At 36.4% G+C, this 27,111-nt stretch overlaps 1 protein-coding gene across 3 annotated transcripts in view; it reads left to right on the forward strand.

Moving 5' to 3' along the window:
- The window catches only part of LOC126167908 (organic cation transporter protein-like), a 168,842-nt gene that overhangs the window by 87,502 nt on the left and 54,229 nt on the right, over window positions 1-27,111 (forward strand). For all 3 annotated transcript variants that reach the window (XM_049920516.1, XM_049920515.1, XM_049920517.1), the window contains 3 exons: window positions 5,178-5,406; window positions 10,838-10,941; window positions 23,671-23,825. In XM_049920516.1, the coding sequence (XP_049776473.1) occupies window positions 5,178-5,406; window positions 10,838-10,941; window positions 23,671-23,825 (488 nt within the window). The remainder of the gene's footprint in view (window positions 1-5,177; window positions 5,407-10,837; window positions 10,942-23,670; window positions 23,826-27,111) is intronic.

Raw genomic sequence — 27,111 nt, forward strand, 5'->3', positions numbered from 1 at the left:
AAATGAGAATTGCCATGGGTTTTGGACGACATAAGTGAAGAGATTGCATGTCTTTTGACTGGGGATGTGCTTTTTCATCATTTTCTCACTTAATAAACCACTGTTCCAGCATTCTCTCATAATTATGTACGTACAATGTGTTAGTGAGGTGATATTGTAAAGGTGATACTGTAAAGGTGATGCTATATAAACTCCACTATGTTTTGGCAAAATAAGTGGATTTTGACATGGCAACAAGAAGAATATTAGGTTTTACTCAAAATTCACCACTCGTGATGCTTCTCTTAAAGTTACAAATGGTTACCATGACAGGTGAAAACAAATTGTTGCAGTTGAGCTGAATACTTTTTAGATGCTAACCAAAGCAGAAGTGATGGATCTTCTTGAATGGTCACTATGCAAGTGTGGATGTGGAGGGGCCCCACTTAATATTTACAAAAAATATGAGTGAAAGCTTCAGTTTAGAACTGCACTTCCCCTCCGGTGTTCGGCATTCCCCCTGCAGTGCCTGCCCACAGCACCCACATGTGCCCTGTCATCTACGCCTCTACTGGCCACGGTATTCTGCACGGAATCTACCACCTCTTGTTTGGTGATGGTGCCACAGCATGTAACAGACAGTGGTCCGCACAGGCTGCCTGCTCCCTGTTTGACAAAGCATAGCAAGTAGAGCCCATGTCTTAAAATTTATGAAGTGACACACCAAACCTTTCTGTTCACTAGCTGCTCTTGCTCATACCACAAATAAAATCTCTTTTCATACTATACTCAAAATACTATAAGCCTCTGTATCTGTCTCTGAGACTGAAACAATTTTCTTGCTAACTACACTAAATTTATGTAACACTGAGTGCTGCAAAAACACAAAGAATCACAAGAGCCATATTTTCAGACTGAGGTGCCATATGCCAAATACTTTTCAGCATTCTCCTTCTTCCTAAGTGCCCCCCCCCCCCCCCTTCCAACCCCAACACTACAACCCAACTTCATTTTTGACTTGCAGCATTTATAATTTTCATAAATTATTTTCTGTATTGCCAAAAATGTAATAAATAATGGAAGTACCTAAAAGCATCGTATCATGGACTCAATGCACTTAGCTTCATGCCACTCAGCGTGTTGAGCAGCCTGCATTTAAGAGCTAATGCACACAATGATGACAAATGACAACCAGAGCAATGCCAACTTGTACAATTACTGATTTTTATTTATTTATTTATTTATTTATTTATTTATTTATTATTTGTCCCGTGGATCAAATCAGTACAATGGCTTGTACAACTGATATGGGATAAGTCAATACAAATATACAGTTTACAGGAGTCTAAAATAGTAAACATGAATACAGAGGAAAGATTATTTTACATTACCTACAAAATTATGTTACTTAAAGTTACAGCTTTACAGAGAATTGTTACATGATGTGACAAAACTGACTTAACAACATTCAGCTTTGATACTTTATCATGTACTAAGACAATTTTGATTCCAAATATTCCTGGATGGTATAAAAGCATTCTTTTAATAAAAGAGATTTCACTGTCTGTTTGAATTTATTTATTTCTTGGATTTCTTGTATAAAAGTTGGAAGATGATTATATAATTTTATTCCCATGCACCTGACACCATCACTGTACAGTTTTGTTGAGTGGGGAAGTATTCTTAGAGAGGTTTTTGATCTTGTGTCATAATCGTGGTAGTCCATATTTTTGCTAATTTTGTTGATACTTTTTTTGGTAAAGAATAATAATTCTAGTATGTATTGGCATGGGAGGGGCAAAATATTTAGTTTCTTAAATAATGGTTTACTAGTGTCTCTTTGTTTTTTGAACATAATTATTCTGACTACCTTCTTTTGCAGTTTGAATATCTTAATTGAATCAGAATTTTGGCCCCAGAAGATGATTCCGTAGTTAAGTACGGAGTGAAAGAGTGCATGGTACATTGTGGTTAGGGTACTTGTGTTAGTGACGTTCCTTATTGATCTAATCATGAAGCATACTTTACTAAGTTTTGTGCTGGTAACGTCAATGTGCCTTTTCCATGTGAGCGTATCAGTAATAGTGACCCCCAAAAATTTTATTTCATTTTCAAGTTTAACATTATTTTTTTCCAGTGATATAGTTGGTTGTAATGGATTTCTGTTTTGGGCAGTGTGAAAGGTTATTCCAATTGTCTTTTTTGCATTAATCAGCAGCCTATTACTTTGGAGCCATCGACTTATTTGATCTGTGGTTCTATCTATATTGGATTGGAGAATTTGTTCGGGCGCAGATATGAGTATAGAGGTGTCGTCAGCAAATAAAAGGGTTTTTGTGTTTGGTAGGCTGTGAGGAAGGTCATTTATGTAAAGTAAGAACAGCAAAGGGCCCAGGACGGAGCCTTGGGGAACGCCTTGCTTTATGGTATGTATGGAGGAATGTACTGTGCTAGCTGTACCTGAGAGCTTAGTTTCATTTAATTCGACATACTGCTGTCGATCTTCCAGATAGCTTTTAAACCAGTCATAGGCATTTCCTCTTATTCCATAGGAATGCATCTTTTGCAGAAGTATATTATGGTTAACCATGTCGAATGCCTTTGTTAGATCTAGGAATATACCTATGGCTGGGAGTTTTTTGTCCACAAGCTCCAGTGCATGATCTAGAAATTCTTGTATTGCATCTGTTGTAGCTTTCTTACTTTGGAAGCTGAACTGAGCAGGTGACAGGATATTTTCTTTGTCTAGAAAGGACATGATTCTGGTGGCCATTATATATTCAAATACTTTACTAAAAGTTGAAAGCAGTGCAATGGGTCGATAATTACTGGGATCCTCTTTGCTTCCTTTTTTGTGGACAGGTATAATTTTTGCAATTTTGAGCATGCCAGGAAATGTACCATTCAGGAATGAGAAGTTTATTATGTGAGCGAGGGGTTTACTGATAGAGTTACTGCAATTATGAAGGAGGAAGCATGGGATTTGATCTTGTCCAGCAGATGATTTTTTTTTTTAATTTTGCTATGCAGTGTCTTTTCTATTTCAATTTCAGATGTAGGCCTTAGAAATAGAGTCTCAGAGCATAAGTTTGGTTCTAGTTGTAAGGGACAGCTATTTTTAAGATGGTTAGCCAGGTTTTCTACTGTTTCTGTAAAGTAGCTATTGAATTCCTCTGCTGTTTCTTTCCCACAGGAGACTAATTTTCCATTTATTTTTAGGCTAATATCACTTTGTAACTGTTTTCCTCTATTAGTATTCATATTAATGAGTTGCCACATGCTTTTGCTCTTATTTGATGACAATTTGAGGTAGTTATCATTCTGTAGCTTTTTGGCTGCATTTACTACGTTCTTTAATATCTTTTTATATAGAGTAAAGTATGACTTAAATGCTTCACTACTGCCTAGTTTGGATTTGCTCATGTAAAAAAGTTCTCTTTTTCTTTGTGATGATCTAATGATTCCTGGGGTGATCCAGCTGGAGAGTTTTCTATCTTTGGTGATACATTTTGTTTGTAAGGGAAAGTGGCAATTAAAATAATAACAGAAAATATCCAAGAATGCTTCATATTTGCTGTCTACTGTTTGAGCCTCGTATACATTTTGCCAGTTTTCATTTTGTATATCAAAGAGGAAAGTATGCATGTGGGTTTTATTGAAGTTTCTCCTCTGTACAGTGATTTTATTGTGTTCGTGACTGTTATTTTGCAACCAGACCTGCATAATTAATGCATTGTGGTCTGAAAATCCTAGTTTGACGGAGGATACAGTACAATTTATATTGCTTGCTACTTGATCCAGACAAGTGGTACTGTGATTTGTTATCCTGGTTGGAGTGTTAACCATTAGGTCTAGGTTGTAGCTGTTCATAAAATTTTTAATGCTTAGATGGCTGGGGTTTTCTGAGAGAAAATCTATATTATAGTCACCACATATTAGAACACTATATGATTTTCTTTTACTTAGATTTTCTATTATTGGTGCTAGATTTTTGTAGAAAGTCCCTATGTTACCAGAGGGTGACCTGTAAAGTGCTATTATATAAACATTTAGATCTGTAAGCTCTACACCTGACATTTCTATATCTTTTTCAATACTATACGAATTGCAAATATCAAGAGGTGTAGCAGTAATGTTGTCTTTTACAAATATGCAACTGCCTCCACCTTTGTAAGATGTTCTTGAGAAGTGACCCACGAGTTTAAAATTTGGTATCACAACACTTTCTATTTCAAAAGACCTCAAGAAATGTTCATTAATATGACCTCCAACATTAACAATTGCACCCAACTAAAATTAACAATGAACCAAATTCCACACTATAACAAGTAAGCATAAGTGTTACTTACTTGCTTGCGTGCATTCCATGTTTTCAAATTATAAGCATTTCTTTAGCTAGTTTACCAGATATACATGTGATGATCAAGGTTGATGGGTACTCTGGACCTAAGCAGTATCCTGACCCTGAAATAGCACCAAAAGTGTGAAAACAATTGTATTTACATTATGTTAGAGAGGAGCTTTTTTAAAACCTATGATCCTGAGCACATAACTCCACTTTACATCATAAACAATAAGGTAGGGGGTATTATATTTTATGCCTTGCATTGTGATTATGCAAATCACAGATCAGCTAAAACCTCTTCTTATTGTCAGTAATAAATGAAATTAAGGAGTAAATGAACTGAAAAGTGAATATAAGAATTCCAAGATTTTTTTTAAAAAGGCCTGTGCAAGGAGATATTACATTATCTACTACACAAAATATTTGTACTGCTCATTTCTGCTGATTAAATGCTTTATTTTCTTTAGGTGTATTGGCCAAAATACAATGGGATATAATGTCATTATGCATTATTGGTACTAACAAATACATACTGCTTTTCCAAGAATAATTTGAGACTGGTTTTAATTGAACGGTCCAGTTTCAGCTTTTCATATTCTTTCACCTTTTATGAATCATTAACTTATTTAACTTTTTCTTGTGCCTATCTGCAACTCAGCATCTCTGCTATATGGTGAGTAGCAACTTTTCTTCTCAAATATTGTTACATTCCATCCGGGGTTTTCCATTGTTTTATTAACTTTTTTTAAATTTGTATGTTTTTGATAGTTTTTTCTATTACAATTCTTTGTATTCTAATGATATCTTAGAGACTGTCTACTTTGGTACTGATATCTAAAGATATTTTTTTCAGGTGTCAGCTGCCATTTGAGAATGAAACAGCATCATACACTCTACCTCCAGAAATACTGAATATGTCATACCCATGGGATGAGAGGGAATATGCTTTTTCATCATGTCAGATGTTGGCTGCAAATTACACAGAAGATTATTTTCACAGTGGTAGACCATCTAATGAAAGTGTGACCTGCACTCAGTGGATATATGACAAAAGTATTTATAAGAGCAGTACAATAATGGAGGTAAAAATGAAGGATTAAGTTTCATTCTTTATTATTTAAAACAAAAAAATTAGTACTATAACCCCCATCCAACAATCATCCTTCATACCACGGATACTGAGAAATTTTGACCTAGCTATTAGACATCTCATAACTTCCTCTTTCTTTCTTAATCTGTATATTCCTGTGAAGGAAAGATTTGAAAGATTGAGGTTGCCAGTTGATTATGGTCTTCATGGGACCTGTACTTTGGTGCTCTTTCAGCATGTATAGCTTTTTGTCTACATACATTAATTTGAGGAGCTTCTTCCTATACCTGTTGGGTTCAATGAAGTATAAATAACAACATTCTGTTATTTTATTTTTCCAGCTTTCGGTCACACAAATGGTATCATTGCCACTTTGTTTCCTTAGAAAGTTACCATAAGATGTTCTGTTTAAAACAAAAGGAACAGGCACTAGTATAATACTAAAATTAAATTGCTAACTCAAACTGACATCATTGTGTATCTACATGCAGTTGAATACATTTCATAGTAATTCATCAAAAGGAAGTGTACAGCACTTCAGTAAGTGAACAAGCCAGGGGAGGCAAATGTGATGTACCAGTAAACATATTTCCGCTCTTATGGGTGAAACTGCAGGATACAGTATTTGCAAATTCTCTAAAATTTTCAGCCATTACTCAGCAATTTGTAAACTGTGTTTTTCAGCCCATGCCCAAAAATTAAGGAAAAAAATAGTTTACTATTATAGATATTCGACCATTCATTCATGTTGTGGAATGGTGTCACAATCAGATTAACAGAGCTATTGAGAAGTTACATGTGCTTCACATTAAAATTGAAAAATGTTACAAATAGAGAAAAATAGCAGAATTTATTTCTTAGCTCTTACTATATGCAAACAAGGTAGTAAACAAGATTATGCTGTCCACTGTAGGCTGTAGTGTTCAGATGCTATACCTAATCTGAAGTCGATGCATCCCTTTCAATTTAAGTGGGTGTATTTCTGATCTGTGGTAGAAAGTTTAACCTCTATATTGGGATGATTCGTGGCCTGTTTAAGGCTCAAGTGACACAAGTGACCACTTGGGGCATCAAGATGAGAGCAGTGACAAAGGTGCCTCTAGTACAATATTTGAACATAGATTGTATCATAATTTGTTGGAAAAGTAATCAATTTCCACACTCACTAGACATAGATTTATTTTTGAAGGTCTTACCAAGAGCCATAGGAATGGTAACTAACATATGGTGGAAGGAAGGAAGGATATGGGCGCCAAATGACACATTGCTTGTATGGAAAAATGGGGGAGGGATGGGGGAGGAGGTGGGGTGGGGGAGGGGATGGGCAGCACCAAATGGATACAGTGTATGCATGGAAAAATGTTATTGAACTGGCCCTTAGGTGAAAGCAATCACATAAGTGACACATAAAGCAAAGAATCTCATTACCTTGTGTAAAAAAGAAACATTAAGAAGGGGACTAACAGAGCAGATGATTAATGTGAAACAAAAAAATTGACATCAGAGGAAAGGTGTTTTTAACATGTTTTTCATTCTTTTCCTAAAGATAAAACAAGAGTACTTCTGATAAGCAACTTTCACATAAAATCTAGCACAAGTAGAGAACATTTCATAATAGACAAGAGTTGTGCACATGTAACCACTGGCAACCAATCTGTTATTCACTGATCTTGCCTTTTAGACAGGTACTATCTACACCTCTTCTAATGTATGTCTAACTTACCTGCACCAATAATTGCATAATTTGTACTAGCTTTTACTTTGAGTTTGGCAGCAGTCCTCAAAATGTGCTCCGCAGAGCCCTGGGACTCTTCAATGTCTTTGTGAGGGCTTTGCCAAAATAATATCAACCTAAAGAACAGAGAACATCAAGTTTTCTTACAGTGGCAGTGTACCAGGGAGAGTTTCTCCCATGAAGAATTGTTCTACTAGATACATATCTATCAAGTGCATGGTCAACTATTGTTTCAAACCTAAGCTACAGTTCTTCTATACCTTCCTCACCAGAGCTGAATATTTCAAGTTCCTTATTGAGATGTGGCATCATGTTTGCTGAACATGTAAATTCTTCTACTTTTTTTTTGTTGTCCTTTGTACTTTGGTAATCATTTTCACTGCTACCAGTTTCAACATCCTCAAAGAGGTCAGCTCTATTAGTTGACACTTTCACAAATATATTTCCATCATGTGTAGGTTTCCAAACTCTCTCTTCTTGATAGTTCTCAGAGAACGCATTTTGTAAAATTTTATATGTCTCGTCATGCCTGATACTTATAAAACTGTAGTTTTCCCAATTGATTCTTGGGCGAGTGAAATCTTCTGTAATGATGACAGCTTAGGAACTTAGGAACTAGTGAACTTAGTTTTACAGTACTCTAAAGTTTTCTGTTACGTCTGGAGGTGAGTCTGATTGCTGACAGAGAATCCAACTGTAAGTTTATGCCCACGCTTGGCACTGAGTCTTGCCTAAACAATCTCACATGCTGCTTCAATTTCTGTCTCAGTGGATTTGAGTTTCTTATCTACTGTGACTAACACTCCACCTCCATTTCCAGGTAGCATGTTCTTCCTATATACACTAAAATTTTCTCCAAAAATCAATTTCAGTTTCTGGTTTAAACAAACTTTCTGTACCTAGTATTAGGTGAGCTCAACTGCTGTTTAGGAGCACTTAAAACTATGACATATTGTTGTGAATGCTCTGGCAGGTAAACACAAATATTTTTAAACTCTCACCTCTTTGTGCATTTCTTTGGATCTTATATTAACTGTAGTGGATCTTCTACAACTATTGTTATCTATACTCAATTTGGAGTCACCTAATCTAAAAAAAAAACTGTTGCATGTACCCCACACACAGTCAACTACCTGGACAGCAGGTGTGTAGTGCATACCCGACCCATTTAGGGAGACCTTACACTTCTCAACCCTATAGTTCAGATTTAGCGAGTCCAAGCTAGCTTGTCACAAGGCTTCCACTTGATTCAGAACCATGGAGCCAAAATCAGTTCTGGGGCAAATGCTACAAATTGTAAGCTACATTGAACTCGGTGAATGAGACTAATTTTCTCAACATTCTCAGCCAATCACTAGAATGATCCAAGTATCACCCCATATCCCAGATGACAAGCACCATCTATTCCCACATATGCCAAAATATGCAGTTGGTTGCACCCAGCACCCTTAGTTACTGCCAGAATAGCCTCTTTAATGTGTTGAAAGAGGCCTGCAGGCATACACACTGTGTGCAACTGATGGTATTCTATTCTCTTTCTGCCACTTCTCTAATCAGTACCATTATTTGTCACATGATTGAACTTCTGATAATTAATAAACCTTCTACCCTTTTGCATTTGGCTCCTCTTGACACAGGACACATCAGTTTCCCAACAGGTGAAGCAAGTCTCATCACTAGCTCAGTTTTGGTTTCATTGGAAGACAGCACCTCTGATTTGTTGGTTAGGTGAATGGGTGTAACAATCTGAATTCTCCAAAGTTCCAGTCTCTCCAGTACCTAGCAGTTAGTCCTACCACTGCCACAGCACTGACATATCTCTGATACATGACTCTTGGTAGCTCTCCCAACACACCCATTTGCAGCAGCTTCCAGCCTGACAGTAGCTGCAGTGTTTCACAGCTGCTTATGAACATCACATATCTCATCCTACATTCCGAGAACAGCATTCACAGTGGGACTGTAAACAAATAACTTTAATAAAATAAGGTTTCTGATTCTCTTATAACTCCTGGATCTGTTAAGCTAAAAATATTTTTAATTCCATTTTAAAAACTGAAACTATCAGTACACAAAATAAGATTTCTATTAAAGCAACAGAAAAACCTGAGATGAGTGTTATTCATTTTCTGAAACTTTTTTGAGGTAATAGTTGTTGATAAACTCAAAAATAGAATGAAATTTTTAATCTGCAGCTAAAGGCAAAGGTCTTGAGTTTGAGTCTCAGTCCTGCACACAGTTTTAACCTGCCAGGAAGTTTCAACTCAAAAATAGTTTTAATTTATGATAAATGCAGATAATATACACACTTATCAAAAGGAAAAAGTTAAGTTTTAACATGATATGTTAGTTGTAGTATGTGCTATGGTAAATGTAAATCACATATCTTTATTTACTACCATTATGTTATGTATAACTTCTGAAAACTCCTCATATTAAGTGTAACAAGAAAGATATTCAAGCAGTACCTGTGTAGAAGTGCATTTCCAGCCATTTGACAACCTGTCATCAATTTAGGTCATCTACCAGTTTCGTTTCATTTCTTACGAGTAGCTCTGTGTACAAACAGCATAAAAAATAAGCTATTTGCCATGAATACAGTTCTCTGGGCTGTGTCTGGTATGGATGTCTTTGGGCCTTTTATCAGTATACTTGTGTCATCAGCAAACATCATGGTTTTTCAGGAATTCTCCAGTGTCCTCAGAAAATCATTTATCTTCGTCAAGAACAGGAGCAGATGAACTGCTGTGAACTGTGCGGGACAGTATAATTAAATTTTTGCCTCACTGAAGATAATCTTATTGCTGTGATATCATTATTAATGTGACTTCCTGTTTTCTTTTGTTAAGATATGATTCCATTTATGTAAAGGGAATGTCTTTAATGCCACACCATTTTAGTTTCCTTAATTGAATTTTGTGATGTACACAAGCACAATTTGTTCCATAGCCAAGTAGTTGAGTTTCCACTTAACCAAAGTTTGGTAGTGACTATTTCTGCATGTAGATGAATGGTTAGTTGTGATATCTATATACAACACTTCAAAATAGTTCCAGTAATGGTGGTCAATGATGTGGCCCTACATTTAATTGGATAGAAAATGCCTATGAACTGACTGTTATAGAAGATAATTATCAGGCATATGGGGCAAGTATGCATCTAGGACACCCACAGTGTAATGATTTGAGAGGTGTATGACTGAGAATAGGAGTAGCATAAAGAGGTACTACAAAATTGCGTAGATTGAGTGGATGATGAATTACCACTTTGAAAGATGATGGTGTCATTTTTCATGGGATAATCACCATATCAAGGCATGGTGACACATAATCATATCCCTGGTAAAGAACATTTTCATTGCATATTTGTATTTAGTAATAAATCGCTGGCTGGTATGCTGTGGTGGCAGGTTTGTTTGCATTACGGGAAGAAATTGTACAGAAAATAAGTCTGTGGCTTAGATGGGAATGATATTGCCTGTATATAGCAACTTTCCTTTTCTGTGTGCTAGTCTGCTGATAACTGGCTTCTCTTTTCAGTGACTTTCCTGTCATTGATACTATTTGCTTGACAATGAAAATTGTAAATGTTTATAACTCTATCAAGAAATTATCAGTGCAAATAAATAAACTCTTCATTAAATAAAAGTGAGAAAGATTTGCTATAAAACTATACTATTTTTTTACAGTTTGACTTAGTGTGTACATATGGATGGTTACCAGCCATGTCTGATTCCATGTTTATGCTTGGTGATGTTATTGGATCCTTTACTTTTGGTCTGCTTTCTGACAGGTAAGAAACTAAATGAAATATATTGAACAAAGTCATGACAGTCATTAATGAATAGTTTGACTTATAAATTAATGTGCTGCTTCTGTTATAATATTCAGCATTAGCTTGATACAATAGTACAATACTAATTAGTAAATGTTGTAGAAGCAGTTGAGCAAATGTGATAAATTCTTTCATACTGAGGGTTTCTTTCCTTTCTTAGATTGCCACATTTCAATTTTCCCATTTTACAAGTCAATACTCTGTTGAGTTCTAAAGGAGATCTATCTTTTTCTGACAGCAACATTTTTGATATTGACAACTTGTATTTACTATACCCCATGATTTCAATTTTGGCTTTCAACCATTAAATCACACCACAACTGTCAAATCACATAAGAGAAATAAACTCAATGTGAACTGGTAAAACTGTTGCCAGCATTCTTTATAGGACTATTGGCATACAACATATGGAAATGATTCTTGAGAAACTGGCATCATATTGTGTAAAAATGTCTGTATCATACAAGGGTGGTTTGAAAAGTTCTCGGAATCACCACGAGAGATCAGTGTTACCTGATTCATTGGACTGTTGCCTGTAAACACGTGCCACATCAGCACTCTTGGAAGAGAGCTGCGGCAGTGATGTGGCTCTGTTGTTGTTCTTGCATAGTGTGAAGATGGAAAACATCAAGATTTGAGCAGTGGTTAAGTACTTCGTAAAGAAAGGTATGGAAGCAAAGGACATTCATGCCTATTTCCAGAATACACTGGGGGTCTCTGCTCCTTCATATTCAACTGTTTCCAAGTGGACAAACGAATTTAAATTTGGTCAGGAGAGCTTAAATGATGATCTGTGCAGTGGTCGGCTAAGATGTGTCACTACTCCAGAAAACATTGCAAAACTGCACAAAATGGTCATGGAGACTCACCAATTGAAAGTGTGTGAAATTGCTCATGCTTGCCAGATGTCATCTGAAAGGGTATATTACATTTTAACTGAAGAATTAGAAATGAAAAAATTATCTGCAAGATGGGTGCTGCGACTTGATGCTGGATCAAAAATGCATGAGAATGGACATATCGGAACAATGTTTGGTCCATTTTTAGAAATACAAACAAGATTTTTTGCACCAGTTTGTGACCACAGATGAAACTTGGGTGCACTGCTACACCCCAGAGTCAAAGCAGTGGAATCATGCTGATTCTCCACCACCAAAGAAAGCAAAGACAATTCCTTCAGTGGAAAGGACATGGCGTCAGCGTTCTGGGATGTGAAAGGGATTCTGTTTGTAGATTATCTCCCCACAGGGCAAACAGTTACTGGAGAATGCTATGCTAACCTGCTGGACAAATTGCAGCAAAAGATACGCAAAAAAAGGCCAGGTTTAGCAAGGAAGAAAGCCATCTTCCATCTAGACAATGCGCGCCCGCACGCATATGCCATCACCATGGCAAAATTACACAAAAGTAAGGTAAGAACTGTTGCCACACCTCCCTTATTTACCTGATATGGCTCCATCAGATTTCCATCTCTTCCCAAAGTTGAAAACTTTTTTTGGTGGATGAAGGTTCACTTCAAACAAAGAACTGATCGCCGGAGTTGACAACTATTTTGCAGGCCTGAAAGAAACTCATTTTCGAGATGGGGTCAAGGCACTGGAGCATCGTTGGACTAAGTGCATTAATCTACAAGGAGACTACATTAAAAAATAAAAAAAGTTTCAGTGATATAATTACTTTTCTTCTATTCCATTCCGAAAACTTTTCAAACCACCCTTGTACACTATCTACTAATGTACAACATTCACCTGTTTAGACAGTACAAAGCCTGTTTCTTGAGACTCATTTGCACCTCTTATGTAGTGGTGGTGAGTGTAATGAAAGCTGTAAAGAGCCATACAGGATCAAATCCATTTTATTTCTCTTACTCATGTTGACATTTACTGCGTTTCAGCATCTGAACTGCTTGTTAATGTCCTAAAGCCAAAGTTGCAATTGTGGAAACTGCAATGAACATATGCAACCAATGGGAAAAATATTGTTCAGAAATTTCAATAAGACTACAAACTCAAATCAAATAAAACTGTGGAAATCTGTTTTATTTAATAAGGCCAGTGAGACAGTCAGAGACATTACTTCATTTTTAGGTCCCTGCCATTCATAGAGCCTCCTCAGAAACTAACAGTAGAAAATGTCAAAACTCACATCATTATTCTATTTCTTGGATATTGTATTTCTGATATTCACAACACATTGTGATCTGAAGCACGAATGTCTATCACTTTATTTCTTTTTCACCCATTTTGCTCTTTAGGGCCAATGATGTAACATTGCTCTTGAATGTTTTTGCAGTATCTGAGAAACATGATTTGTCACCTAATGTTTTAACACAATTGCCTAGCTACAAATTAAAAATTTAAATAGGCTCTACAGTTTTCTTCCATGGTGTCCAGATAAATTGACTAAACCTTGTCATTTTCTGTTATTGAAGTACTACTGTAAACAGAGTACAGAAAAGAGTGATAAGAATGAAAGTATTTCAAGCAAGTAGATACTAACACTACGAAGCACATACCTATGTGAACTCCTATGCTGAACAAAACGCATATATGTTCCTTATACTCAAAATATCAAGATACAATACAAGAAAATGGAACTTCCTCCATGAGCCCAGATACAAGACCATGAAATTCAACTCAAAGGCATCCTGTGCAGAACTATAGGACTTAGAAAAATTCTCTTCAAATTTTACAGAGATAAGAAACAAAATTTCTTGCCAAAAAATCTCTCAAAACATTTTTGAACCAAAACTTTTTCTGTAACTTATGAGAATGTGCTGACAAGTAATGCTTGTGAATGTTTTATGTGAAAACTCCCATAGTTTTTTTAATAAAAATAAACATTATTAACATTCTACATCTTTGTTCTTCCATACCACATATTAGCAGCCATATACCACTGTAACATAGCAAGATGTAACAACTGTTTAAGTGTGTGAGAAACAGTATGCTGTAATCAAATATCAAATTTAAAGAGTTTATCCGCACATGGAGCACCCTGGCATTCAGCATGCCAATGACAGACCACACATGAGTGCTGTGACATCAGCAACAGTTTGACACGTCGGATTTACTGTCATCGATCATCCTCGATACAGTCCTGACTTGACGCCACCCAATTTTCATCTGTTCGCAAAACTTATTGAACACCTCTGAGGACTTCACTTTGATAATGATAAAGCGGTGCAAGCAGAGGTGAGATTGTGACTCCATCAACAAAGTCAAATATTCTACTGCAATGATATCAACAGACCGGTCTTTTACTGGGAGAAATATATTTGTCACCAGGATGACTATGTTGAGATATAAATATCAAGACATGAAGAATGCTGGTAACAAATGTTTTATTTAAAAAGTCTTAAGAGTTTTTACACAGAAAAATTTTGAGGCACTATTTTTTAGCAGGCCCTTGTAAATGATTTATGTCTGCTACATTGCAACACAAATTGCAAAGTAGTACTGTGCACAAAATGAGATTAGCTTACATAATCCAATATCTACTTGAAAGAGAGAGAAAGAAATGCTCAGATCATATAGAAATATATATGAGGGTTGCCCAGAAAGTAATGCACCACATTTTTTCCTTCAACAATTCTTTATTGAACATTATAAGAATTACACACAAGAAAGAATGGTGTTTCAGTAACATACTCTATTTCTCCACATAATCTCCATCCCATTTTATGGTCTTCCTCCAGCCCAAAACAAGGGCGTGCATGCCCTGCCCGTCAGTGGCAGATACGTATGGGAGGGCGCACTTGCATTGCTACTCGTGCCACCCCACCAGTCAGCTTGCACACTATTCGTTCATTTCTTTCGTCAGTTAACTCGACTGAATCAAGTTATCAAGTAGTTGTACTTTCCTATGTAACACGCATGTCCATGTCATCATATTTTATATGTTTCTGTGTGGCACATAGATAGCTAACACATACCTAAGAGAAAAGTTACAGCCATTCTAGCAATCTCAATACATTATTCTGTTTGGCATTTGTTCGAGAAAAGTCATGCATATCCTACTGTTTTCTTGTACAGAGAACCTTTGATACATAACATTGTAAATATGGACTATTTGTTGAATAGGAAGGTAGTTTACATTCAGAAGCAGAAATATTAAGACTGAAGAATGAATAAGTAAAAAGCCCTAGTTGTAGCAAGTGCAAGCGTGAAGATTAATAAAGAGTGAGAGTGACCTGTTGATTTGGAAGTATTAATGCATAGTAATTTCTCAGTAAAAATATTTTTATGAGACTCACAACAATATTTTTACTAATAATGTAACAATAGTTTCCCAAACCTAACTTGTAATACGAGTTCAATATGCGAAACTAATGCTGTGTGTATTTCCGGTAATAGTGACTTTTGAGAAGATTCATAAAAACACGTTGTTACTATATAGGCCCTCTATCAAATGCACTAGAAAAGGAATGGTATTGTCAATAAGAATTCCACACTCATAGACTGCTGTATGATTCATTGGAAACTTGCCCTTATATTATAAGTCATAAGGTACATATTGGCTTGTCACTTTCACAGTAGTTATTTGTTCACACTCCATGAAAGTCTGGAAGTGAACATTCTGGCAGTGAATGTTCTCGAAACAACTGAGCCACATATATAAGGGAAGCAGACTCGCTACCAGGTAGTCAGTTTGAAGCTACAATCGTCGTGATAACTCAGAAGTGATAAAAAGTGAACTGTGATTATTGGCTATTACTGCGGACTTCAGTCTGTGTTGTGTTTAGTGATATTAGAAATGCATGGAGTGTAACCGTCTGTGTTTTAGTGTACTAGTGTTGCATTTTTCAGTGCGAACAAAGTGTTTATTTGAGAATAATTGGCATCTAATTTACCGATGCTGTAACAGTATAATAAAATGGACCATTATATAATAAGAAAAAGAAAATTAGAAACATCTGAAGATTATGGTCATCTTTCAGCCACAAGAACACCACCAGAGGCGCAGGTGAAGACCAGTGCTCTGTCGAAACTTCCACGGCTGATTCCTTTAACCCCATCGATATTCGCAATTATTTGGATATATTAGTGTCAGGAAATATTAGTGATGACGTAAAATAAAAGCTTCTCACAGCTCCAAGGAAACCTGAAAAAGGTTATATCTTCCCTACTTCCAAGCACAACAAGAGGGGATGGGCTGAATACAGACAAGCGCACAGTAATCATTTTCAACAGTATCTGTGGCTGGTGTTCTCACAAGTTAAAAAAGGACTTCTTTGAATTAACTGTTCAATTTTTGTGAATAATAAAATGGTTGGAGGAAAGTAATCCATTATTGCTAAGAAACTTGTGACTGAACCACTAACAAAGTTTGCCAAACTTACGGGTAAAGATGGTGACCTTGAGACCCACTCTCTGCTCAAGTACCATTTTGAAGCATCAACAGATGCTAAATTATTTTTGGCGACATGAGACAACTGCAAACTTGAGGTCATCAATCAAATGTCAAGACAGTGAATGGAAATAATTATGGAAAACAACAGAGACAGTATCGTACCTATAATAAAAACAATCATATTTCATGGAAAGCAAAATATTCCTCTGTGGGGGCATAGAGATGATGGGAGTCTATTAGAAAGACAATTGTTAAAGTATAGTGAGTAATGAGGGAAACTTTAGAGCTCTTCTAAGATTTAGAATTGATGCTGGAGACTTGCAACTAAAACATCACTTTGAGACCACTGAAATGAACACCACTTACATCAATAAAACAACATGTAATGAACGTATTTCATGCTGTGAAACAGTTGTGTTATCGAGAAAACTGGAGGAAACTGAAGATTGATTTTATTACGGCATAATCTTCTATGAGACTACAGACATAGTGCACATCACCCACCTGAGTTTAGCAGCAAGATATGTTGATGGTGACAGCAAATTACATGAAAGATTCTTGGGTTTCGTTGGCATCCACAAAACCCATGATTGTGGTAGAAAAATTGACTATGAACCTCAAGAGAATCAAGAAGAAGAGCCTAGCGATATTGGTGAAGTATTAGGTACTACAATTCTAAGGAGAATGGAAACCATTTCTTTGTCACTGGAGAACTGTTTGGGTATAGGCTGTGGTGGTTGCTCAGTTAATATGTCAAAATTGAAAGGAGCTGTGGCTACAATAAAACAGAAAGCTATCAATGTGCAACCCCCCCCCCCCCCCATGAACCATGGACCTTGACGTTGGTGGGGAGGCTTGAGTGCCTCAGCGATACAGATAGCCGTACTGTAGGTGCAACCACAACGGACGGGTATCTGTTGAGAGGCCAGGCAAACGTGTGGTTCCTGAAGAGGGGCAGCAGCCTTTTCAGTAGTTGCAGGGGCAACATTCTGGATGATTGACTGATCTGGCCTTGTAACACTAACCAAAATGGCCTTGCTGTGCTGGTACTGCGAATGGCTGAAAGCAAGGAAAAACTACAGCTGTAATTTTTCCCGAGGGCATGCAGCTTTAATGTATGGTTAAATGATGATGGGGTCCTCTTGGGTAAAATATTCCAGAGGTAAAATAGTCCCCCATTCATATCTCCGGGCAGGGACTGTTCAAGAGGACATCGTTATCAGGAGAAAGAAAACTGGCATTCTACGTATCAGAGCATGGAATGTCAGATCCCTTAATTGGGCAGGTAGGTTAGAAAATTTAAAAAGGGAAATGGATAGGTTAAAATTAGATGTAGTGGCACTTAGTGAAGTTTGGTGTCAGGAGGAACAAGACATTTGATCAGGTGAATAAAGGGTTATAAATACAAAATCAAATAGGGGTAATGCAGGCATAGGTTTAATAATGAATAAAAAAATAGGAGTGCAGGTAAGCTACTATAAGCAGCATAGTGAACGCATTATTATGGTAAAAAGACGAGGGCTAGTAGAAATCCTTGGGTAACAGAAGAAATACTGAATTTAACTGATGAAAGGAGAAAATATAAAAATGCAGTAAATGAGGTAGGCAAAAAGAAATACAAACATCTCAAAAATGAGATCGACAGGAAGTGCAAAATGGCTAAGCAGGGATGGCTGGAGGACAAATGTAAGGATGTACAGGGTTATCTCCCTAGGGGTAAGATAGATACTGCCTACAGGAAAATTAAAGAGACATTTGGAGAAAAGAGAACCACTTGTATGAAATCAAGAGCGCAAATGGAAACACAGTTATAAGCAAAGAAGGGAAAGCATAAAGGTGGAAGGAGTATATAGAGGGTCTATACAAGGGCGATGTACTTGAGGACAATGTTATGGAAATGGAAGAAGATGTAGATGAAGATGAAATGGGAGATATGATGCTGCGTGAAGAGTTTAACAGAGCACTGAAAGACCTGAGTTGAAACAAGGCCCCAGGAGTAGACAACATTCCATTAGAACCACTGACAGCCTTGGGAAAGCCAGTCCTGACAAAACTCTACTATCTGGTGAGCAAGATGTATGAGACAGGCGAAATACCCTCAGACTTCAAGAAGAATATAATAATTCCAATCCCAAAGAAAGCAGGTGTTAAAAAATGTGAAAATTACCGAACTATCAGTTTAATAAGTCACGGCTGCAAAATACTAACGCAAATTCTTTACAGACGAATGGAAAAACTGATAGTAGCCGACCTCGGGGAAGATGAGTTTGGATTCCATAGAAATATTGGAACACGTGAGGCAATACTGACCCTACGACCTATCTTAGAAGAAAGATTAAGGAAAGGCAAACCTATGTTTCTAGCATTTGTACACCTTTCAAATTCTGAAGGTGGCAGGGGTAAAATACAGGAAGCAAAAGGCTATTTACAATTTGTACAGAAACCAGATGGCAGTTATAAGAGTCGAGGGACATGAAAGGGAAGCAATGGTTGGGAAGGAAGTGAGACAGGGTTGTAGCCTCTCCCCGATGTTATTCAATCTGTATATTGAGCAAGCAGTGAAGGCAACAAAAGAAAAATTCGGAGTAGGTATTAAAATCCATGGAGAAGAAATAAAACCTTTGAGGTTCGCCGATGACATTGTAATTCTGTCAGAGACAGCAGAGGACTTGGAAGAGCAGTTGAATGGAATGGACAGTGTCTTGAAAGGAGGACATAAGATGAACATCAACAAAAGCAAAATGAGGATAATGGAATGTAGTTGAATTAATTTGGGTGATGCTGAGGGAATTAGATTAGGAAATGAGACACTTAAAGTAGTAAAGAAGTTTCGTTATTTGGGGAGCAAAATAACTGATGATGGTCAAAGTAGAGAGGATATAAAATGTACGCTGGCAATAGCAAGGAAAGTGTTTGTGAAGAAGAGAAATTTGTTAACATTGTGGTATAGATTTAAGTGTGAGGTCATAGCATCCTTTACAGTTGTCTAGCACATTGAAGAGTCACCTAAGACACCCACTGCAGTCACATTGTCAAACGAAATGGGTTGAGCAACATGATGCTGTTATTCAATTTGTAGGTGATCTCGGAACAGTTTGCAAAATTCTTAAAGAAATACAGAGGTGGAGGGATGGAACAATGGCTGCCAAAGCCAATATTCTCTTTCGAGTTCTCTCTAATTGCAAGTTTATCATCACTCTATTTACACTGAGTGACATTATGAGCATAACATATCCAGTCAGCAAAACCTTACAATAACGTAGCTTGGATGTCACAATGGCAAAAGCAAAATTAGATTCGACTCTCAAGGTGTACAATGGCATTAGAGCTAATGTTGGTAGCCACTTTGCTCATTTTGTTGAAGAGGCAAAGTCAGTTATGAAAGATTTAGACATGGAGATGAGTGTTCCTCGTCTAACAGGCAGACAAAGACACAGGGAAAACTACTATCATAATGATGATGCTATGACATATTGGAAAAGAACTGTTTTATTCCTACATGGGACCATGTTATGACTGACATGAGAGAACATTTTCTTAAGAAAATATTTATCATTTAAAATTCAACATACTTTTGCCCTCACAACTACTGAAACATGACAGTAATGATCTGGCACATAAACTGAATCAGTGCTTAACTAAACTACCATTCTTTGAAGAAGGATCACTCTTTGTGATTAAAAAGAGACTAATGGGAGAGATTCTTCTATACATGCAAACGAGCATAAATGCACATAATGATCACGATTCTGTTATGCAAGTGTTGTCTGTTCATCCTAGATCTGCCTGTCTTACTTTGCACTTGCTGTACAAAATATTTGCATGTCTACCTGCATCTATTGCTACAGTAGCAAGAAGTTTTTCAACATTGCAGCATATAAAGACATGGCTGAGGTCGACAATACATATGTTGTATTTCCTGTATGTGAGTAAAGCATTTATAGCTCAGGTTTTATTTAACTTTTACTTGTACTTTCACATGTATGGTGACTTCTTTCTTTCTTTTTTTTCTTTTTACAATGAAGTGAGTCTCATTCTTCTTTATATGATATTATATGACTGAACAGAGGGCAGCAGTTTTATTTTTATCATTTAAATGGACAAAATTTTCCAAAATTAGTCAGTAGCAGTAATGTTCTTTGTGCCTCATACATCAACATAGTCATCAGAACACCATCTCACTTCTGAGCTCTCAGTGAAATTCATATTGTTGTGGCACTCCAGTGTGTTGACTTTGTTGCAACGTATACTTAGTATTGCATATTATGGATTATGAATTTTAGTTTAATAATGTCAATTTCTGAGTAATTTGATTATTACATGGAAGACACATCAAAAATATCTGAAAAAAGTTCATCAATATTATAGTGCCAACAGTAACTTAATGTTGGTACCATCCTGTAATGATGAAACAGCTACTGAATAAACCTCACACAAAATTTCAAGCTTCCCAAATCATCAATACATCTTGCATGAATTCTTGCACAGAATAGTAGCATTTTTCCAGTAAAATTTCCTGTAGTCTCCTTTTTAGCAAACTTTACAGCATACTGAATATATTTTGCATCTTAATTTATTGTCAATTTTCATTCCCATTTACCATGAAGTCTGAGCATATAACTGTTTCCATTATTATCTATGCTGTTTTTGTGTAGTGTCAACAGCATTGGATAATATATCAATTGTAAATGCAACATGTGCTTTCTAATTTAATTTTTACTCCTAATTTAATCCAGTTAATTTGACCACAGAAATATATTCCACAGAGTTGTTTTGCTCTACCAATTCCTCTAAACTAATGCCCAGTGCACATTTTCCACAAAATAGTTGACTGTATCTGCAGAACATTCTCCTTGTTAAAATCCATTTGGTTACTGAGAATAATATCATACTTTGTAATAAATTTTTGTATCTTGATTGTATTTATGTTCTCTATCTTTGGTCAGATTTTAAGAATTGAAATTGGGCAATAAATCCCCATGGCTTCCATCAATGTTTGTTGATCAGATGTTTCTCTTTTTGCATGCTTCATCTCAACAGGAAGGCAGCATAATTCAAAATAAACCAATGTTAAGGCTAGTTGTGTCGCTGCTATGCTACATATTCCTATAATTGCTTAAGTGAGTGTGCCATCCTGCCATGCAGAATTTCTGTTTATGTGATAATATAGAATTCCAGTGTCAATAATTAAAACTCATTTGTCTTTTTTTTATTATTACTTCTCTTCCGCAGGTAGGTTCTGTGGTAAATTCAAAGCAATTTATTTTGCTCTAATAAATGCTGTCATCTTCCTCTATTGCATGTATGAAGTATTTATTAAAACACTCTGATATATGAGCTGAGTGAACAATAATGTTACATTCAAACTTAATATCTAAGATATCATACCTCCAGACTATTAATAGTCAACTCTTGAGTTAACAACAGAATACACTTTGTTTTTTAATTCATACTTTATAATTAATCTGTTATTTGTCATTGGTTTTCCTACTTTCAGAACCTTGTGTAGTTGACTATTCCTAGTGTTAAGAATTTTTATGCCATCAGTGATCCACTTAAGTCTGCTTGTCACTCTGCTACATTAGCAAACTGTTGATTTACATTACTTTCTATACCATAGTACTGAATAAAGATAAAGATAAAGATAATTTTATTGTCATTAGGCCATAACAGCAATAGACAAATTTTTGCACAATAGACAAATTTTTGTACAGCACAATCGTTACATTAATAAACAGAATAATAAAGCATTATTGACTTACAATTCAATGTCCAAGTCAAAGAATTCTTTTAATTCATAAAAGGGGTTGGCAACAAGCCACTTATTTAATGTTTTCCTAAATTCACACTCTGGAAGATCTTGTACTGTCTGCAGAAGCATATTAAATAGATTATGGCCCACTAGCTCATAGCTATTGACTGTCTTTGCTAGTCTACAGTATGATGTATATATGGACTTGTTTTTCCTTGTGTTATGACCATGAATATTATTTCTACATTTTACTTCATGTAGGTTATTTTTTGTATAGATTAACACTTGGTATATGTACAGATTTATAACAGTCATCATTTTGAGTTTGGCGAACAAGGGCTTACAATGTGCTTTATGCTGTGAACATGTAATGACTCTGATTGCTTTCGTCTGTAGAAGTAATATATTTTGAACATGGCTTGAGTTTCCCCAGAGAATACATCCATATGACACAATACTTTGGGAGACTGCAAAATATGAAGTCTTAACATAGGCTGCTAGTACATATTTTATAAGACATCTTAATAAATAAATTACTCTAGACAGTTTGATACTAATATATTTTATATGTTGTTCCCAGGACTCTTTACTGTCTAAGTATATCCCCAAGAACTTTACATAGCTGGGATCATTAACGGGGCTTTTTCCCTTAGGCTAAATAACATTTTTTGTGTCTTGTTCTCATTCAGGAGAAAACCACTTGACTTAAACCAATATTTTGCTTGGGCAAGTGTATTGTCCACAGAATCTTTTAGCTTATTCAGGTCATAATCGTAGTTTAGGAAGGTTGTGTGCAATATCAGGTACGGCCTTGTATGCTCCACCGTGGCGGTGCTGCACATGCGGGTCACAGATTTTGCAAAGTTGCCAACAACCAGCATCTGTGAGCTGCATGTGCAGTGCCGCCGCGGTGGGGCATGTAGGGCTGTGCCTGATATTGCTTTTGGTGCTATCCTGTAATCATGATTGGTGCAAATCTTTACAGAACCATGCCAACATAGTGTCCTCAAGTTTTCTCTGTACTTCCTCATCCAGTTCTTAACAATGCCAGTTCCCAGCTCAACATAAACTTCACAGCATGCCTATCATTTATGTCATTTCACCTATGTACACACCTTCCCCCTGCTGCACAGTTTTACGTGGCAGAATTTGAACCATCTTAAACTCCATGGGATGTAACACAGTGCCACATGCACTCATAGGGTTAAAATTCTGCAGTCTGGCTGGCATGGCTTCATAATAACGTGATAAACAAGAGGTAGGGACTGCCTTGGTTCAGTCTAGGCTGTTAAAAGGTGATATTGCTGGCCAATTTGAGAGTGGCTTTGGTAGATTTCCCACATTCATCTAGCTGTGTGCTGGCTCTGGGTCACACTTTACAGAAGGTCTGCTTCTGAAAACTAAAAATTTCAGAACCATTTTCTGTTTCTGTCTGTTCTATTGCCACAGTTCTTTTTTATAAATTAGATCTGTTTTAATTTAAAAAATAATCACAAATGATGGTTCAACTTAACATTTACCAGTTTTTCAAATATATATTTGATATACATGCATATAAGAGGAAACTATGTGAATTTTTACAGGTATGGAAGAAAGCCAATCTTCATGGTAGCTGTTGTGATGCAAGTAATTGCAGGGTTACTGGTTTCATTTTCACCACAGTATGTATGGTTTATTATATTCAGACTGTTTGTTGGAAGCACCGTCTCAGGGCTATTTCTTGTAGGATACGTAATTGGTATGTGCACACTTTATATGCATTCTGATAATTACATAATTCTCAGGACTCGATTTCTATTAGTTTAAAGTATGTAACTTGATTGTATCCTTTGTGTAACTCATAATTTGATATGCTGGTCTACTTAATGACATAACTAGAGGTCTCCTTAGGAACATGATTTGCATTTCCCATGGCCTTCCCAAAACATTTGTGTATATGGAATGTTTTGCAATTTCTTTTATAGGCTTCTAGAAGTTGTAGAGGGGACTTAGTATATAACATAAGTTAAGAAATGTATCATTTGGATGCAAACTAAGTTTGAAGACTGGATCATTCTCGAATATCCTACTTCACAGTACACATGCAGAAGAGACAATGAGCTCTGACCTGTGATCACTACAGGAGGGTACTCCACTTGATGACCCTGTTGTTCATTGCACCAGACGTATCTGCAACTTGTGCTTTCATACACACAATCCACAAACCCTGGCACAAGTCAGTGGAGCATCACAGTCAACCCTTCTAGCTGTGGATATATTGGTTTCCCACAACCATGGTTGTAGTCAGATGAAAACAGCCTTTCAAAAGCTGTTTGAAAACTAATTTTGACGAGTGACACACCCACACTAATGAATAGCTTGAACTCAATGCAACAGCCAAACAAGTTCATAACTGGCTCACAGTAATTATTTTTTGAGACAATGCAAAGAAGTAGCTTATAAAATCATTCTATGAAAGTAAGGAATAAGAACAGTGTGTTAAGCTGACAAGTGCATACTGTAACTTTCTTGATCACATGTAAGATGTAAATTTAAATATCATCTCAAACATTGCATTGTTCTCAAAACGTAAAAGAATTATCTGCAAAGATAGGAAATCAGTTTGGACATGAGATGATACACTATTGTTTTGATATTTATCTTGACATATTAAGTGTTCCCATGATTGTTGATCAAGCTATTAAATTATTTTTGTTCGCTGCAAAAGTCATTTAAAGTCAGAGTTGGTCTTTTTGGTTTTAGCTGGATCCATTTATCCATTCTAAGTTTTTACTCTCCAAAATAAAAAGTCCAACACCCCTATCCTGGTAACTTTCTTCATTTATGCATACCAAATAAAATGCAACTTCTTACAACCACCACTCACAAGAACAACTCAACAGCAACAACTCTACAATGATTGCCTGCTTTGGCCTAATATTGACCCTTATATAAAAAAAAATAGCAGCTGATGATGACAAATTCACCATTAGTATTAATACCTTTTGTAAAATTTTGATGAAAAATTACATATTCATATTAGTAAGTTTTATAATAATGAATAAAATATTTAACAGTGTTTGTTGCTACTAACCATATAGCAGAGATACTGAGTCGCGATAGGAACACCCCAAAAAGATTCACACCAATTATAGCTTTCGACCATTAAGGCCTTTGTCAACAATAGTCACACACACACACACACTCGCGCGCGCGCGCACACACACACACACACACACACACACACACACACACACTCGCACAAATGCAACTCACACACATGTCTGCAGTCTCAGGCAACTGGAGTAAGGTTTCAGTTGCCTGAGACTACAGACATGTGTGTGAGTTGCGTTTGTGCATGTGTGTATGTGTGACTATTGTTGACAAAGGCCTTAATTGGCCAAAAGCTATAATTGTGTGAATCTTTTTGTTGTTCCTATCGTAACTCAGCGTCTCCGCTATATCGTGAGTACCAACTTTCCTTCTCTACCCTAGATTTTCCATTGTTAGTGTTTGTTTTCATATACAATGTCTTCTTTATATAAAATTTCATGATGTATTGATTTTGAATAATCCTTGATATGTAAATTTCTGATAAAGTGCTTAATTGTGTTGATTGCTAGCATTTACAAAGGAATCAATGCTCAAGTTACACTATTTGATATAACCAATTACTTTATAAACCATTTCCAAGATTACACTCTACTGACAATATTATGAAAAGGACAGATTGCTACTGACCACAGAGTTGAGATGTTGAGACGCAGACAGGCACAACGATAGAAGACTAAACACATAAGCTTTTTGTTCTCCCTACTTGTGATTCAACATCTCTGCTATATGGTGAGTAACACCCTACCTTTTTCATAAAATTGTCATTGATCCATCCTGGACTCTCAATTATTATCTACTGAACTATTTTTAATTTGAATGATTGGTCATGACATTAGACTGTGTTTTTCAAGAACTTTCTACATAATAATTTTGCATTGTTTTTGTTGTGGTCTTCAGTCCTGAGACTGGTTTGATGCTGTTCTCCATGCTACTCTATCCTGTGCAAGCTTCTTCATCTCCCAGTACCTACTGCAACCTACATCCTTCTGAATCTGCTTGGTGTATTCATCTCTTGGTCTCCCTCTATGATTTTTACCCTCCACGCTGCCCTCCCTTGATGCCTCAGAACATGTCCTACCATCCAATCCCTTCTTCTAGTCAAGTTGTGCCAAAAATTTCTCATCTCCCCCTTCCTATTCAATACCTCCTCATTAGTTATATGATCTACCCATCTAATTTTCAGCATTCTTCTGTAGCACCACATTTCAAAAGCTTCTATTCTCTTCTTGTCTAAACTATTTATCATCCATGTTTCACTTCCATACATGGCTACACTCCATACAAATACTTTCAAAAACGACTTCCTGACACTTAAATCTAAACTCGATGTTAACAAATTTCTCTTCTTCAGAAACACTTTCCTTGCCATTGCCATTCTACATTTTATATCCTCTCTACTTTGACCATCATCAGTTATTTTGCTCCCCAAATAGCAAAACTCCTTTAGTACTTTAAGTGTCTCATTTCCTAATCTAATTCCCTCAGCATCACCCGACTTAATTCGACTACATTCCAGTATTCTCGTTTTTCTTTTGTTGATGTTCATCTTATATCCTCCTTTCAAGACACTATCCATTCTGTTCAACTGCTCTTCCAAGTCCTTTGCTGTCTCTGACAGAATTACAATGTCATCGGGGAACCTCAAAGTTTTTATTTCTTCTCTATGGATTTTAATACTTACTCCGAATTTTTCTTTTGTTTCCTTTACTGCTTGCTCAATATACAGATTGAATAACATCAGGGAGAGGCTACAATCCTGTCTCACTCCCTTCCCAACCACTGCTTTCCTTTCATGTCCTTCGACTCTTATACCTGCCATCTGGTTTCTGTACAAATTGTAAATAGCCTTTCGCTCCCTGTATTTTACCCCTGCCACCTTCAGAATTTGAAAGAGAGTATTCCAGTCAACATTGTCAAAAGCTTTCTCTAAG

This window comes from Schistocerca cancellata, chromosome 1 (assembly GCF_023864275.1).
Source record: "Schistocerca cancellata isolate TAMUIC-IGC-003103 chromosome 1, iqSchCanc2.1, whole genome shotgun sequence".
Taxonomy (NCBI): domain Eukaryota; kingdom Metazoa; phylum Arthropoda; class Insecta; order Orthoptera; family Acrididae; genus Schistocerca; species Schistocerca cancellata.